This window comes from Scyliorhinus torazame, chromosome 8 (assembly GCF_047496885.1).
Source record: "Scyliorhinus torazame isolate Kashiwa2021f chromosome 8, sScyTor2.1, whole genome shotgun sequence".
Classification (NCBI taxonomy): Eukaryota; Metazoa; Chordata; class Chondrichthyes; order Carcharhiniformes; family Scyliorhinidae; genus Scyliorhinus; species Scyliorhinus torazame.
In genome coordinates this window covers 41,445,149-41,463,153 of record NC_092714.1, presented here as the reverse complement: position 1 = coordinate 41,463,153, position 18,005 = coordinate 41,445,149, and the positions used below count along the sequence as shown (strand labels likewise).

The window sequence follows — 18,005 nt, the reverse complement described above, 5'->3', positions numbered from 1 at the left end:
CATTGGACATTGAGAAGTTGTGGATGATCAGCAAAGTATGGGATGCATGATTCAAAGTTGCACGCAAAAAGGTCGAAGTTGGGGGAAAGTATGTAAAAAAGATAGCGAGCTTAACATACCATTGAAAGCATTTTTCTTTGTAGTTGCATATACATATTTTAGTAAATTATTTCTATGAATAATAAAACCAAATCCCACTGTGAATTCTGCTCATTCCTCGAGTTAACAGTGCGAGCTGAAAGGGTTTTATTGAAGTACTTAGATGGTTTGGTTGAATATGTGATATCATAGCATATCCTCAGTTTTATTCACTACCTCACCTCATTATTTTTATCATCAAAATTATGATTCTTGTGTTATGGGCGAGGCGTTTTCAGAACCCCAAAATGTATCATGGAGTTCAACCAACCTCACCCTTTAATGTATTTGTTGCATTTCCTAGCACACGGCTTTTCCCTAGGTGTGGGATTACAATTATGGACACGTGGGTTTTTAAACACAAAACACTGTTTATTCCATGAACTCAACTTAACATCTTAAATAAACATTGGATCTCTTAACACCCCTTACTTCAATGATAACTCAGAAAATATTGCAACAGTAAATAACTCCTTAAAATGTTCCTTCAAACTTCCAAGAGACTTAACATCTTTAAACAAAATCACATCAGGTTGAAGGTTTATCTATGATGAGTTTAAATCCCCCAAACGATCCAGAGATGGTCTTTTATGGCAGACATCATAGCAAATCCAGCTCACTGCAAAACACAGACACTCACAAGCTCTTTTCAAACTGAAACTATAAACCTGCAGCTCTCTGGAAACACACAGACACTCCCAGCTGCTTTTCAAAAACTGCAAAACCAAACTGCAAAATGGCTGACCTGAGCTCGGTCCCACCCTCTCTCTGACATCACTGTTTTCTTAACGGTACATTGCTTAAACATCCATGTCTTAAAAGGTACCCTCACATGACACCTCCCCCCAAGAAACAAAAATAAACCATCAACTTCAAGGTGGTTTCATTTTTCACTTTTGCACCATCCACTAAGAAATGTACACAGTAAATATACTTTTTCGTTTTTTTTAAAAAACAACACATGCAAACAGGTATAATAATATAGTCCATTTTTCTTTGTTCTTCTTCCTCCAACCGGAATCCTTCTCGATTGACAGTCTCTTTGAACAAAGTCTCTGCGCGATCCATCCATTCCTCTACTCCTCGGCATTTCTCTTCAGAATCAGATAATTTAGTTCAATCTGACCACCGAGTCCCTTGCAATTCTCCAATACAGGAGCATTGGTGATCACAGCTTTCAGGCAGTCAAATGCCTGTTGAAAGTCCGCTGTCCACTGAAATTTTGTAGGTTTCTTTAGCAAGTCCATCAGTGGAGTAATCACGCCACAAACATTTGCACAAATGTTCGATCAAATCCACACATGCTAAGAAATCGCATTATTTCCCTTTGTCTTGAGGGTATCAGAAACTCCGCAAGGAAAGTGATTCGGGCTTCTCCAAATTCACTTTCGGCTAGGTTCATCACCAAACCCGCCTCTTGAAGTCAATCGGAGAACTCCATACGATGGTTTCCATGTTCTTTCCATGTCTGGAAGTTGGAAGTAAAAGCAGATTGTCCCACTTTCTCAATGCAATCCTTCAATGGTAGGACAGAATAAGAGTCCGTTCTTGTAACTGCATTCAACTTTCTATAGTCCACACACAACCGTTGGGTACCGTCTGGTTTAGGTACCATCACTATGGGTGAGCTCCATTGGCTGCAACCCACTTCAATTATGCCATTCTTCAGCATACTCTCAATCTCTCTGTTAACCTGTGCCAATTTTAAAGGAATAAGTCTATATGGATGTTGTTTGATAGGAACAGCATTGCCCACATCTACATCATGTATAGCCATTTTAGTACTTCCCAATTTATCTCTACAAACTTGCCCATGTGCTATCAATAACTCTTTCAGGTCAGTTAGTTTTTCCTCTGGATGGTAACTCAACAAGTTATCCCAATTTCTAAGAACATCCAATTTAATTTGAGGTATGTCAAATTCACAGTCATCTGGATTTGGTTCGTCACTTTGAGTTAGAATCATTAAAACCTCCTTTTCCTCGCCTTCCCTTTCAAAGTACCTTTTAAGCATATTCGCATGACACACTCGGTGAGTCTTTCTTCTATCTGGTGTTTTTACCACATAATTTCCTTTCAATCTGATACGATCCACAAAACCTAGCTTTTAAAAGCTCCCCTACCACTGGTAACAATACTAAAACTTTATCCCAACTGGCAAAACTACGAACTTTGGATTTCTTGTCCGCTACCTGTTTCATCACATTCTGTACAACTTTCAAATGTTGTCTAGCCAATTCAGCTGCTCTATTTAATCGTTCCCTAAAATTTGACACGTAATCCTATAGTGTAATTTCCGATTTCTCACCCACCAATTTTTCCTTAATCAATTTAAGTGGTACTCTTACTTCATCACCAAAAATTAGTTCAAAAGGACTAAATTTGATAGACTCATTAGGTGCATCCCTAATTGCAAACAATACGAATGGGATTCCTTTATCCCAATCCTCTGGATAATCTTGACAATACGCCCTCAACATTATCTTTAATGTCTGATGCCATCTTTCTAACGCTCCCTGCGATTCTGGATGGTAGGCAGTTGGTTTAAATTGTTTTATTCCTAAGCTATCCATAACTTCTTTGAATAACTTTGAAGTAAAATTTGTTCCTTGATCCGATTGAATTTCTGTGGGTAGTCCATATCCAGTAAAGAATTTAAGTAACTCCTCCACAATCCTTTAAGCTGTAATATTACGTACTGGAATGGCCTCTGGAAACCTAGTAGACACATCCATTACAGTCAAAAGATATTGATTCCCACTTTTTGTTTTAGGAAGCAGTCCTACACAATCAATTATGACCCTCGTAAAAGGTTCCTCAAATGCTGGAATGGGTATTAAGGGCACTGGTTTTTTTTCGCGGCTTGAGGTTTCCCTATCACTTGACATGTGACATGATTGACAAAATTTAACTACATCTTTCTGTAGTCCAGGCCAATAAAAATGTTTCTGGATTTTAGCTTCAGTTTTCCTTATTCCCAAATGACCTCCCACTGGTACCTCGTGCAACTCGCAACACCTCCTTTCTATACCCTACCGGCAATACTACTTGATGAACTTCTGCCCACTTTTCATCTGCCTGCATATGTAAAGGTCTCCATTTTTTCATCAAGACATCATTTTTACGGTAATAACACTCTGGCATACTCTCAGATTCCTCTTCCGTATATGCTTTCTGATATATCTATCTGTTGTAACTCCGCCAATTTTCATGAACTAAAAATATCCACCTCGTCCTCCACCTGTTCTTGTTCTTTTTCAACCATCTGATCAAAAATCGTTTCTGATAATTGCACCTCAACTTCATCTTCACTCCTTGATTTCTCCTCTTGTCTTAACTTGTGACTTTGCGACCTTGTTACTACACAATCCGGAAAAATCCCAGGGTATTCGTCCTTCAACACTTCAGTTGACTGAATTTTCACTGGCTTATCAACCACTGTAGGCATCACTCCCACCTGTGATCCAGCTATATCATTACCTAAGATAAACTGTATTCCTGGACAAGATAGTTTATCTATTACTCCTACTACCACTTCACCACTCTTCACTGGACTTTCCAACCTTACCTTATGTAATGGAAGCTGGAATTCCACATATCACCACCTTTTCTGGCAACATTCTTCCCAAACTACATAACTCCTCATCTCTTACCATTAAAGATTGACTAGCTCACGTATCTCTTAAAATTGTGACTTCTCTACCTGCTCCTCCTGATACACATGAGTAAACTTTACCCGCACAAGTAAATTCTTTAAAGAGATCTGGCACCTTCGTATCATTCACCTCTTGATCAGGCTGCACAATGTTTTGCATTTCCTTTGCTTCGCTTGGGCTTTCCTTTACCACTTTAACAAACCCCCACTGTCTTATCCTGTTTTACCACACCAGCCTTCCCAGTGCTTTTCTTCAACCACCAACACTGTGACTTTACATGGCCTAGTTTATTACAGTGAAAACATTTGAAACTTTTCATGTCTCTTCCACTCTCCTTGATTTCGTTTTTGATCTGAGGTACACTCTACTTATTATCTCCCATCAGATCACCTTTACCACTTGAGTATTTCTCATGTCCCCAGTTTCTATCCCTCACAGGCTGAAACTGATTGGAAACCAATCTTTGATTTATGAACTAATTCATAATCATCTGCCATTTCCGCTGCTAATCTCACAGTTTTAAGCCTCTGTTCTTCCACATGAGTTCTCACTACATCAGGAATTGAATTTTTAAACTCCTCCAAAAGTATAATTTCTCTGAGAGCTTCATACGTTTGGTCTATTTTCAAAGCCCTTATCCACCTATAAAAATTACTCTGTTTGAGCCTTTCAAACTCCATGTATGTTTGACCAAATTCTTTCCTTAAATTTCTAATCCTTTGTCTGTAAGCTTCAAGCATTAGCTCATATGCACTTAAGATGGATTTATTCACCTCCTCATACGTTCCATATACCTCCTCCGGTAGTGATGCAAACACTAGCTCTACCTACCAGCTTTGTTTGAATCGGTAACACCCACATGTCCTGTGGCCATTTCATTTGTTTAGCTACCTTCTCAAATGAAATGAAAAAGGCTTCCACTTCCTTCTCGTCAAACCTTGGCACTGCTTGGACATATTTAAATAGATTCCCACCAAGCCTTCGACTATGACGCTCTTTCTCACTATCCTCATCACTATCATCCAACTGTACGTTTCCCTTTACGTCTGCCAATTTTAACTGATTGTCATGTTTCATGGCCATTTTCTGAAGTTCAAACTCCCACTCTTTATCTTTCTCCCTGATCTGTATCTCCCTTTCTTTTTCTTTTTGTTCTGCTAGGGCTATTCTTTCTTTTCTCCTTTCTTCTCTCTCCTTTTCTTTTTCCTCTCTCTCTCTTTCTCTTTCTTTTTCCTCTCTCTCTCACTCTCGTATGCCAGCCGCTTTAATTCTTTCTCATGTTCCATTTGTTTAATTTGCAAATGTATTTTTGCCATTTCCAATGAGTCAAACTCTATCTCAGGCAATTTTAAATGCTTAACCACCGCCATAATTACATCATCTTCTTGCATTTTGTCAGGTAATGTTAACTGTAATGTTCTTGCCAAATCTAACAGTCTGCTTTTCGTTTCTGTCCGTAAAGTACTACGTGTGACGTTCTCCACCCCCAAAAACCTCTGAGCCTCTGAAAGGCCCCTGAAAGAGCCATTGTTCACAAACCTTTCCCCACTTAAACTAAAATACCACACCGGAAAAGCAACAATCCTTCACTGTCTTTAAGTTCACAAAAGCCAATCCAATAGATAGACTTTTATCCCCCTCGAGCCCCCAATTGTTATGGGGTGAGGCATTTTCAGAACCCCAAAATGTATCATGGCGTTCAACCAACCTCACCCTTTAATGTATTTGTTGCTTTTCCTAGCACATGGCTTTTTCCTTAGGTGTGGGATTACAATTATGGACACGTGGGTTTTTGAACACAAAACACTGTTTATTCCATGAACCCAACTTCACATCTTAAATAAACATTGGCTCTCTTAACACCCCTTACTTCAAAGATAACTCAGAAAATATTGCAACAGTAAATAACTCCTTAAAATGTTCCTTCAAACTTCCAAGAGACTTAACACCTTTAAACAAAATCACATCAGGTTAAAGGTTTTACTATGATGAGTTTAAATCACCCAAATGATCCAGAGATGGTCTTTTATGGCAGACATCACAGCAAATCCAGCTCACTGCAAAACACAGACACTCACAAGCTCTTTTCAAACTGAAATTAAAAACCTGCAGCTCTCTGGAAACACCCAGCTCCTTTTCAAAAACTGCAAAACCAAACTGCAAAATGGCTGACCTGAGCTCAGCCCACCCACTCTCTGACATCACTGTGTTTTCTTAAAGGTACATTGCTTAAACATCCATGTCTTAAAGGTACCCTCACATGACACTTGCTTTTGAATTATTCCACCATGTGTTAAACAATTACGGCTAATGTTCAATATAAGACAGCAGTAACCAAATGGTCAAGGAAAGCAAAATTTTAACAAATCTTAAGCTTTATTTTTTAGTTTTGTTCTGTGATTGCAATTTGTTGATACTCTAATGTTTATTATATTGGGGCTGGTTTAGCACAGGGCTAAATCGCTGGCTTTGAAAGCAGACCAAGGCAGGCCAGCAGCACGGTTATATTCCCGTACCAGCCTCCCCGAACAGGCACCATGAATGTGGCGACTAGGGGCTTTTCACAGTAACTTCATTTGAAGCCTACTTGTGACAATAAGCAATTTTCATTTCAATTACAAATCTTTGATTTTTTTTTTGTAATAGGTCCTTTAATTCAAGTTTTGAAACATTTTTGATAATATTGAATACTCAATCTATGCATTAATTTAATTTATCCTAGTCAAGTCAGATTGATGTTTCTGGCCTTTTCCTTTAGGTAGAGATGATGCTGAGACCACTGTTCTGAAGGCAATCGTGCTTGAGGTTATGTGTCTTTACCAAAAGGTGGTCCCTCATCTGGTTTCTCAGTGTACATTTGATTTCAGTAAATTGCTTAAAGGTATGTAAATACTGTATTTCTTCAAAGCTGCATGGTTGCTGGAAGTGTGTTGCTTACAAACAACATGCAGTTTAAAATGTGGATTTTTGTGGATTCAAGTTAACCCACCAGGCTGCATCTTTATCAATCATGGACAATTGTTTCTTTTTATGACGTTTGGTACCAATGGTTGCATACGTGAAAATGTAGCAACTTTCCTATTTATTTATTCACTCCCTCGATACGGCACTGCCATCCAAGGCCAGCATTTATTGCCCTTCCCTAATTGTTGTTGAGAAGATGTGGCGACCAACCGTGTTGAGCCCTGGAGTCAATGTGGTGAAGGTGGTTCCACGGTGCCACTCAGGGGGGAGTTCCGGGAGTTTGACCCAGCGACAATTGAGGAGTGACTAAATATTTCCATGTTAAGATGGTGTGTGACTTAAGAGGGGAACGTGCAGTTGTTCCCATAAGCCTGCGCCCTTGTCTTTCTAGGTGGCGCTTGTGGGTTTGGGGGATACTGTTGAAGGTGCTTTGGCCAATTGCCGCAGTGCCTCTGTTATATGGCACACTGTGCAGCCACAATGTGCCGGTGGTGAAGCAAGTGAATGTTTACAGTGGTGGATGATTTACTGAAAGATGGTTTGCACATTTTAAGTACAAAAACTGATTACCTTCAGGGAATGGTTGAGATACGAGTAATTGATAATTGTGCGTATTCTCAGTTGTAAGGCAGCCCATATGCAGTGAAATAAATTGTCATTATTTATGATAATTTATTTACTTCTCATGACTGATTACAAATATATTCTCCTGGTGAAAAGTCTCCTTCGCTGGGATCACATCAGGAAATCAATGGCGCTCCCATGATTTTCTGTTTTTAGTTGAAGAAGATTAATTCCTTTAAGCCACAGATAATAGCGGTTGATTTGGATTGTAACAGTGAGTTTAACAAATATTTGCTAAAGTCAGTATAGTGATACACTAATGAGCTGCACAATTGGAAGATTGATTAAAGCAGAGAGCTGTAAATTATGACAAGAATTGAGGGGAAAAAAGCCGATGGAGAGTGTTTAGTACATTAGACTTCACCAAAGCTCCTTCACAACTAGGAAATGCATTGGAATCCAGCCCAGACTAATAATTGAATGTTCCTTTTCTCCGCAATAGTCCGAACTGAAGTTGGTTTGGGGAGTCTCAGTCCAATTACTGGTGGATCTTGTTACATAGCACTGATTTATTTCCAACTTGACATCAATTAAAATTAATTTAGGGATGGAAACCATAATGATGTCTACGTTACTTTGTGCTGTCACTGAATAGATAAGTTGTTCCATTCTGCAACATCGGCATCACTTAATAAATAAACACAACAAGCCCTCCCAAATAAGATTTATGTGAAATATGTTTGTATGTTATTTCCTTTGTTCACATCCAGCGAGCGCACTCATCTTAAACTGAACAAACTTTGTGTGAATTACTCGCAAATTGTTTTTTGAAGGACTGTCTTCCATTCCTTACTGAGGAGTGGTAGAATGTGAAAATTGCTTTAACAAGGAGGAGTCAATATGGATAGCTTGGGCCGTTACGATCTCAGTTGATGATATAACGACGGGAAATTCCAGAATGGACCCCTGGCTCAAACGACCGCAAGAAAAAAATTTCTTAAACATGAAAGAATCAATTATATTACAATATTTCTTTACTTCACCTCTTAGGTTATCAATTACACACGGGTTTTAAGATCAACATGCATAACACAGCACATTTGAAGCTACAATGGTCTCATTAGCACAGAAAGTCCTTTTTAAAACACACGCATTGGCTGTGGTCAAAAATACAATCCACTCTGAACCCAAGTTTGTGCCTGTGGATTTCTCCTCAGAATAGCCCTAGATGATTGTCATATGAGAGTTTTCAGGCTCCACTCTCAAAAACATGTTTTAAAACCTCTCGCAATAAGGCTTTCTGTTAACAGGTTGCATTCTGAAATCCACTCCATGTTTTCCAAAGGTCTCTTTTGAACAGAGTTTACATTCCTCTACTATCAGTGAAGCCACTCAAGGTTTTACACCAACACTTTAGCATTTCTGTGTCTTGACTGCATTTACACACACAAATTCCAAAACCATCCACCGATTGCTCCACAATTATTCAATTAACATCTCGCAAACTGTAGTAAGATAACACAAACCTTAAAATCACTTCAGATATCTTCTGACTTCTCACTAGCCACCTCACTCGTAGTTCTGTGACTTGAAATGAACAATACCCTGGACGAAATTCTCCGACCCCCCCCCCCCCCCCAAACCGGGTCGGAGAATCGCCGGGGGCAGGCATGAATCCCGCCCCCGCCGGTTGCCGAAGTCTCCGGCACCGGATATTCGGCGGGGGCGGGAATCGCGTCACGCCGGTTGGCGGCCCCCCCCCCCGCGCGATTCTCCGGCCCGGATGGGCCGAAGTCCCGCCGCTAAATGGCGGGACAAGGCGGCGCGGGCGGGCTCCGGGGTCCTGGGGGGGGCGCAGGGCGATCTGGCCCCGGGGGGTGCCCCCACGGTGGCCTGGCCCGCGATCGGGGCCCACCAATCCGCGGGCAGGCCTGTGCCGTGGGGGCACTCTTTCCCTTTCGCCTCCGCCACGGTCTCCACCATGGCGGAGGCAGAAGAGACTCCCTCCACTGCGCATGCACGGGAATGCTGTCAGCGGCCGCTGACGCTCCCGCGCATGCGCCGCCCGGAGATGTCATTTCCACGCCAGCTGGCGGGGCACCAAAGGCCTTTTCCGCCAGCTGGCGGGGCGGAAATTTGTCCGCCGCCGACCTAGTCCCTCAATATTGGGGCTCAGCCCCCAAAGATGCGGAGCATTCCACGCCTTTGGGGCGGCGTGATGCCCGTCTGATTTGCGCCGTTTTGGGCGCCAGTCGGCGGACATCGCGCCGTTTCCGGAGAATTACGCCCCCTATTCTGCTCCCAGTTCCTCTTTATTCCTTTAACTTCAGGCTCCCTGGAAACTCTTCTTCATTTCTCTAATTTCCTTAAGTAGCTGTCCTTTGGATTTCTGGCACTGGCTTTCTTAACCATTTCTCCACTGTATGGCTTTTCTCCTAGCAAAGCTGAGAGAGATGTTCCTTCTCTAGCTACCTTTCCCCAATTATTGTAGGTTCCAGCTAAAACTAAAGAAGAAAGGAGTTATTTTTCCCTTGCAGGGTCCTCTAATTGCCAGGTGACTATATTTACTTTTCATGCCGTAGCTCCCTCTATCACAGTTGGAACTTAACCAACCTACATACACACAAACGCCTTTGCCCAGCCTGAATCTAGCTGTGGGTCCCTTCCAGACACAGTAGCATTAAATTAAACCCTCCTAAAACTATACTTTAATTCTAATGTTTATCAATACCAATATAAATTCCTTAAAACCAGCTTTGTTTTGCTAACAATGTGCATTCAAGGTAAACACATAATGGAGAAAGGAATTTTAGTTGATGAAGTGGTTATATGAGAGTTGCAAGGAGACTTATGTGGAGCATGAGCACTAGAACATCTGGACATCTGTTTGGCTGAAAGGACTGTTTTTGTGTTGTAAATTCTATGTGAGAAAATGTTAGTGTTTACACTAATGAATAAGTGTTCAACCCCTGTTTTCCAGGCATCGTGAGTGAAAAGGGGGTGAGACAGGAAATTGCTCCTGTTCTACAGCACCGCATACTGCAGCTTTCCCTGGAGCTGCCTGCCAATAAGTTTGCATGGTTCAGAATTCAGGTACAATTGTATTGGGCAAACCTTTGTTGTTTTTTAAGATTGGAATGGCATTTTAGGTATAAAGCTGCAACATCTCCTTTTCAGTTGACCCTGTCAAAATCAGCTCAAGCAAATTAATTTGGTGTTAATTGACAAATGACCTCCGCTCTGGCTCAGTACTGGCTCCTTCGTCTATAGTTCAGAAGGTTGGGAGTTCAAGTCCCACACCAGAGACTTGAGCATTAAATCTAGGCTAATACGTCAGTGCAGTTCTGAGAAAATGCTGTATTGTCAGAGGTTCTGTCTTTCTGATGAGATGTTAAGCCAACTCTGTCCTCTCAGGAGAATGTAATGGCAGTATTTGAAAGAGGAGCAGGAGAGTTCTCTGCTGCATTTTGACCGGTAGATAACCCTCAACTAACAACGCTAAAAAAAATTGTTTTGGTCAGAAAATAAAGGATCTAGTTTCAAGTATACATTGGTGTTTTGATTTAATTTGCACTTTTGAAGCATTCTATCCACAAATCATTGAGTAAATAAAATGGTACATGGGTCTTCTTGCTCAGTTAGCGCTAATGTTCCAGCTCATCGCCATTGGAAATATAGGAACAGAAAATTTGCAGCTAGAAGGAGGCCATTCGGCCCATCATGTCTGCGCTGGCTGAAAAAGAGCTATTCAGTCTAATCTCACTTTCCAGTTCCTGGTCCACAGTCCTGCACAGGGTATGATAGTGCGGATCCATGTGTTTTTATAATGGGTTGAGGGTTTCTGCCTCTACCGTCCTTTCAGGCTGAGAATTCCAGATCCCCACCTCTTCTGGTTGAAAAGACGTCTCCACAAGCCCCCTCTCTAATTCTTCTGCCAATCTCTTTAAATGCTAAGGGAGCTAAGTCTTTCCTTTCTACTCTATTCCGGTCCCTGGTAATTTTATACACCTAAACTAAATATCCCATCAGCCTTTTCTGCTCAAAAGAGAATAATCCCAGTCTACGCATCTTACTTCATAGGTAAACTTCTCCATTTCTGGCAGCCTCCTCATAAATCTCCCACGTAATATGATGGCCAGAACTTTACTCCAGCTGTGCACAGAGATGAAAGTCTTCTCATTTTTTACGTGGAACTTATTTCTGCTGTGCTTTTTCGACAAGTCACAGTCCAGCTCTCTTGTGGGAGGGAAGCATGGATATATCATAATAGATGCGTTCTACAAAAGTGCACCTTGAAATAGTTTTCACAGCATTCTGGTAGTAATCCTCAAAAATGTAATGCATGTTAAAAAAACTGCAAAAGTCCATACTATGCCTGATCATAATGCTGGATGTATTCATACAGCGATTCATGGTTCTAATGAGGAAATGTTAAGAGACTGCCGTAATTGATTTTTACTTCTTATTTGTATGTAGGATATAACAAATACAGATAAGAGTAGTGGAGAACAGTCAGTGTTTTATTTGTTGATTAAAATGTATGTGACTAGCGAGAACCCTCAACTACAAACATCAACCAAGCATCTCATTATGAAGGTGAGTTGAGTTTTTAATAGCCATTTAGTTCCTATAATCTAATACATGCATACTGTTAGATTTCAAATAACATTTGTGGATTTAATTTGAATGTGTCAGGAAATTTTATTTGCTATTAATCTCATTAAATATATTTGCTGTGCTGACCAAAAGCCCTGCTTTAATGAGCAACGTGAAAAAAGTACAAAGATAAAAGCAAATTACTGCGGATGCTGTAATCTGAAACAAAAACAGAAAATACTGGACAATCTCGGCAGGTCTGACAACATCTGTGGAGGGAGGAGGGAGCTAATGTTTCGAGTCAAGATGACTCTTTGTCAAAGACAAAAAAAGTAGTTTGCCTTTTTGCACATTTTCAACTAACTGGAGACAACGTAGGGGTCGGTCAGCTTCATAATTAGTTCATGATTCGAACTAATGCAGGTTATGGGAAGTATGTTGGGCGGATACTCTCCAGACAGCTAGCTAGTGAAGGGCAGTACTGGATCCACTCTTCACTAAGCCTTGCATTTATTTACAGAGTTAAACAGTTCAAGCATTTACCTCCTAATTCAACCATACCAATTTCAATAAGTGTCTCTTCACGTGCACTCAGATGAAACCTCCATTAATGCTCAACATCTGCATACAATTGAATGCAATTAATATATAATTAACCTTAAGCGTATGAATAAAGTAGTAGCAGTTTTTGTGGTTCTGGCGAAAGCAGCAGCACTTTTTGTTTTGCTTTGAACTATAAGTTTTATAAATATACCTTCAACATTGCCATTTTGAATAAAATATCCAGGGCTGGATTCTCCGAGCCTCCGAGCCTAAATCGAGTTTGGCGCAGGGCAGAGAATGGTCGTCAAATCCGAATTTGGACTGGCACTGCTCCTGCAATTCTCCGCTTCCCAGAGAATCACTCGGGGGTGGGGGGGGGGGTCTCTCGCGCGCTAACTACGCGGCGTGGGTAGGGGGCCATTGACACAGGCCCCCCACACGAGTCTCCGCCCGAAACCGGCCATGTTCCCGACGGCGTGGTTCTAACCACTATCGGCCGTCGGAAACGTCGGGTGGCAGCTGCAGACTCAGTCGGGGGGGCCTACATTTTTGGTGCTGCTCCGCGGTGCGAGTCCGCCACGTCCCACAGGGCGGCCGCTGCCGTGCGGGTGCGCGGACTCCCGACCAGAAGTGCGGGGCCCCGTATCCGCAGCCAGAACTGCAAGAAGTACTCCGGGGCCCTGCATTTCTTAAGGAAAGTCCAGAGTGAAACGCTGGCGTGGAGACATAGCCCCATTATTGAAGAATCCAGCCCCCAGTCTTAAACCATGGATTTGCACACCTATCTTACAAATGACTGTTGAATCATAATTTGTGTGTTCTTTAATGCGAGATTAAGTGATCGTACAAACTAAATCATGAAGGTGGAGCAGCCTATTTCGACATCTTGTCCAAAGATGACTTGTTGAGAGAGTAATGGAGAACAAAAATAAAGTCTCTCTGAATATAGCATACAATTGCTTTTTAAAATATTTGGGCAGCATGCTGGCAAAGTGGTTAGCACTGTGGCTTCACAACGTCTGGGTCCCAGGTTCGATTCCCTGCTGGGTCACTGTCTGTGCGGAGCCTGCACATTCTCCCGTGTCTGCGTGGGTTTCCTCCGGGTGCTCCGGTTTCCTCCCACAGTCCGAAGACATGCAGGTTAGGTGGATTGGCCATGCTAAATTGCCTTTCGTGTCCATAAAGGTTAGATGGGGTTATTGGGTTACGGGGATAGGGTGGAAGTGAGGGTTTAAGTGGGTCGGTGCAGACCCGATGGGCCGAATGGCCTCCTTCTGCACTATGTTCTATTTGACGAGGGATTGCAAGCAGGCCGTTAAATGATCATATGCTGATGTGGCACAGCAAATTCAAACCAATTATTGTCACACTAAAGCAAAGCAAGGTATTGGGCTGGATTTTAAGGGGCATCTTAGAATCCATCAGGGGAGTCCACCAACGATCCAAACAGGTACCCCTGCAGAAATGTAAAGCTGGGGGCAGTGTTAACTGCATTAAGACAAAACCTCCGCCCCTTTCTCGGGTAGAAGCCCCACCCTAGAGAGCTGCCAGTCATTTGGATGGTCAGAAACTCTGAAGTCCCAGCAGCGCCACAGCGAATGGTGGCCACAGCTGGTACATCCTCAATGCTAAGCAGCCCAGGGTCAGGGGTCTGTGAGGAGCTGTTTGAAGAGGTCAGATGGGTAAGCATAAAGGGATGGACGGCAAATGGTAACCTCGGTGGGAGTAGAGTGCCTCTGATCGATCCAAGGGGCTTGCAGCAGTGCCGCTCCCTTCCTCTTAAAAGTGTCAGACAATTTGGGGAATAATGAGTAGGCAGCAGGAAGTGCAGCAGCTAAATTTTACAAGTGTTTCCTCGCTTTCTTCCCCCCCCGCCCTCAACACACACACACACACACACACACACACACATGTGTCCTATCATGCCCGCTGGTAGGAGAGCCTTAAAATCCAGCTAATTGTTTTTTGAGTAAGACAGTCTGAGGTACTTTGTTGTGATAATCTACTATGATTTGTTATTAAGCTGAATCTGTTATGAACTCATTAAATATTGTGTAACAGATTAGAGCTTTTAGTTCTGATTGTGGGAGGACCTTTTGGTCTTCCAAAAGGAAAACCTTTGAATGCAGCACTGTAGATTTCCTTTGAAAACTCAGGGCGCTAGATTGCACGTGTATGCGTTGGTGGATTGTCTTTTCACATAAAGTTACAAGCTTCAGCTTTTGAATCCATTGACAATTGTGATTTAAATAAATGTTATCCAGTATTTAAAAATGATTACAAGCATTCCTTGATTTATTCTTTTCTTTAGCCTCTGTCCTCTTATACCATTTAATCTCTTAATGGGTAACCTTTGAAGTGTTGTGTGCTCTGTTTCCTGTCTAGGTTTTAAAAGAGACTGGAATTTTTGAATACACCTGGAAAGAACTAGAAATATGGATGAAAGGTCTGTGGTCTGTTTCTAAATCGAAACAAGAGAACGTAATTTTATTTCTTGAAAGAGTAAGTACAGATTATATTGATAGGTTCAATACTCCCATGTTTGCATAAAGTAGATGATAACTCCTTGGCAAATCCAACAAATAATGCTTGCCATTTAAGCCCTCGGCGCTCGATCCAATTCCACAATGAATTAGTGTGGCATGTCTGAGGTGATTTTATTTAAACCTCAATACTCTTTAACATTTATGTTGGTTGGAGCAGTTTGTTCTGGAGATTAAGTGCCAACCTCAATTCTTTGTTATTTAATTTGTTCATTGCTTATAAGCATTGCGGATAAGACCAGCATTTATTGCCCATCCCTAATTGTCCTCAGGAATATGCTGTCTTCTTAAACCACTGCAGTCCATTGTGTGTAGGTCTACCCACAGTGTGAGGTTTTTCAGAATTTTGAGACAGCAACAGTCAAGGAATGGTGATATATTTCCAATATGGGGTCATGGTTTCCAAACCAGAGGAAACTAAGGCCCCATCTCCCCCTCCATTATTTTAAGAAATAGCAGCGAATTCTCTACCTGGCCAATACTTATCCCTCAATAAACACTACCAGAAACAGTTTATCTCAATCACTGTTGGTTGGACCTTGCTGTGTGCAAATTGGTTGCTATGCACACCGACATCATAGCAAAGATGGCACTTCTAATTGACTCTGAAAACAGATTCATATATCCTGAAATCATGAAGGGCATTAAATAAATGCAAGCTCTTAGTACAGGGGTGAGAAATTTCTACCGTTTGGCATATTTCAACAAAGAACAAAGAAATGTACAGCACAGGAACAGGCCCTTCGGCCCTCCAAGCCCGTGGCGGCCATGCTGCCCGACTAAACTACAATCTTCTACACTTCCTGGGTCCGTATCCCTCTATTCCCATCCTATTCATGTATTTGTCAAGATGCCCCTTAAATGTCCCTATCGTCCCTGCTTCCACCACCTCCTCCGGTAGCGAGTTCCAGGCACCCACTACCCTCTGCGTAAAAAACTTGCTTCGTACATCTACTCTAAACCTTGCCCCTCTCACCTTAAACCTATGCCCCCTAGTAATTGACCCCTCTACCCTGGGCCTCTGACTATCCACTCTGTCTATGTCCCTCATAATTTTGTAGACCTCTATCAGGTCTCCCCTCAACCTCCTTCGTTCCAGTGAGAACAAACCGAGTTTATTCAACCGCTCCTCATAGCTAATGCCCTCCATACCAGGCAACATTCTGGTAAATCTCTTCTGCACCCTCTCTAAAGCCTCCACATCCTTCTGGTAGTGTGGCGACCAGAATTGAACACTATACTCCAAGTGTGGCCTAACTAAGGTTCTATACAGCTGCAACATGACTTGCCAATTCTTATACTCAATGCCCCGGCCAATGAAGGCAAGCATGCCATATGCCTTCTTGACTACCTTCTCCACCTGTGTTGCCCCTTTCAATGACCTGTGGACCTGTACTCCTAGATCTCTTTGACTTTCAATACTCTTGAGGGTTCTACCATTCACTGTATATTCCCTACCTGCATTAGACCTTCCAAAATGCATTACCTCACATTTGTCCGGATTAAACTCCATCTGCCATCTCTCCGCCCAAGTCTCCAAACAATCTAAATCCTGCTGTATCCTCTGACAGTCCTCCTAGCTATCTGCAATTCCACCAACCTTTGTGTCGTCTGCAAACTTACTAATCAGACCAGTTACATTTTCCTCCAAATCATTTATATATGCTACAAAGAGCAAAGGTCCCAGCACTGATCCCTGTGGAACACCACTGGTCACAGCCCTCCAATTAGAAAAGCATCCTTCCATTGCTACTCTCTGCCTTCTATGACCTAGCCAGTTCTGTATCCACCTTGCCAGCTCATCCCTGATCCCGTGTGACTTCACCTTTTGTACTAGTCTACCATGAGGGACCTTGTCAAAGGCCTTACTGAAGTCCATATAGACAACATCCACTGCCCTACCTGCATCAATCATCTTAGTGACCTCCTCGAAAAACTCTATCAAGTTAGTGAGACACGACCTCCCCTTCACAAAACCATGCTGCCTCTCACTAATACGTCCATTTGCTTCCAAATGGGAGTAGATCCTGGCTCGAAGAATTCTCTCCAGTAATTTCCCTACCACTGAAGTAAGGCTCAGCGGCCTGTAGTTCCCTGGATTATCCTTGCTACCCTTCTTAAACAGAGGAACAACATTGGCTATTCTCCAGTCCTCCAGGACATCCCCTGAAGACAGTGAGGATCCAAAGATTTCTGTCAAGGCCTCAGCAATTTCCTCTCCAGCCTCCTTCAGTATTCTGGGGTAGATCCCATCAGGCCCTGGGGACTTATCTACCTTAATATTTTTTAAGACACCCAACACCTCGTCTTTTTGGATCTCAATGTGACCCAGGCTATCTACACACCCTTCTGCAGACTCAACATCTACCAATTTCTTCTCTTTGGTGAATACTGATGCAAAGTATTCATTTAGTACCTCGCCCATTTCCTCTGGCTCCACTCATAGATTCCCTTGCCTATCCTTCAGTGGGCCAACCCTTTCCCTGGCTACCCTCTTGCTTTTTATGTAAGTGTAAAAAGCCTTGGGATTTTCCTTAACCCTATTTGCCAATGACTTTTCGTGACCCCTTCTAGCCCTCCTGACCCCTTGCTTAAGTTCCTTCCTACTTTCCTTATATTCCACGCAGGCTTCGTCTGTTCCCAGCCTTTTAGCCCTGACAATTGCCTCCTTTTCCTTTTTGACGAGGCCTACAATATCTCTCGCTATCCAAGGTTCCCGAAAATTGCCGTATTTATCCTTCTTCCTCACAGGAATATGCCGGTCCTGAATTCCTTTCAACTGACACTTGAAAGCCTCCCACATGTCAGATGTTGATTTGCCCTCAAACATCCGCCCCCAATCTATGTTCTTCAGTTCCCGCCTAATATTGTAATAATTAGCCTTCCCCCAATTTAGCACATTCATCCTCGGACCACTCTTATCCTTGTCCACCAGTACTTTAAAACTTACTGAATTGTGGTCACTGTTACCGAAATGCTCCCCTACTGAAACATCTACCAC

General features: G+C 42.3%; 1 protein-coding gene across 1 annotated transcript in view; it reads left to right on the top strand.

The window, feature by feature from the left end:
- The window catches only part of urb1 (URB1 ribosome biogenesis homolog), a 167,105-nt gene that overhangs the window by 52,824 nt on the left and 96,276 nt on the right, over positions 1 to 18,005 (top strand). Inside the window, exons 13-16 of the mRNA XM_072513439.1 lie at positions 6,553 to 6,675; positions 10,303 to 10,415; positions 11,799 to 11,918; positions 14,847 to 14,963. Of these exons, the coding sequence (XP_072369540.1) occupies positions 6,553 to 6,675; positions 10,303 to 10,415; positions 11,799 to 11,918; positions 14,847 to 14,963 (473 nt within the window). The remainder of the gene's footprint in view (positions 1 to 6,552; positions 6,676 to 10,302; positions 10,416 to 11,798; positions 11,919 to 14,846; positions 14,964 to 18,005) is intronic.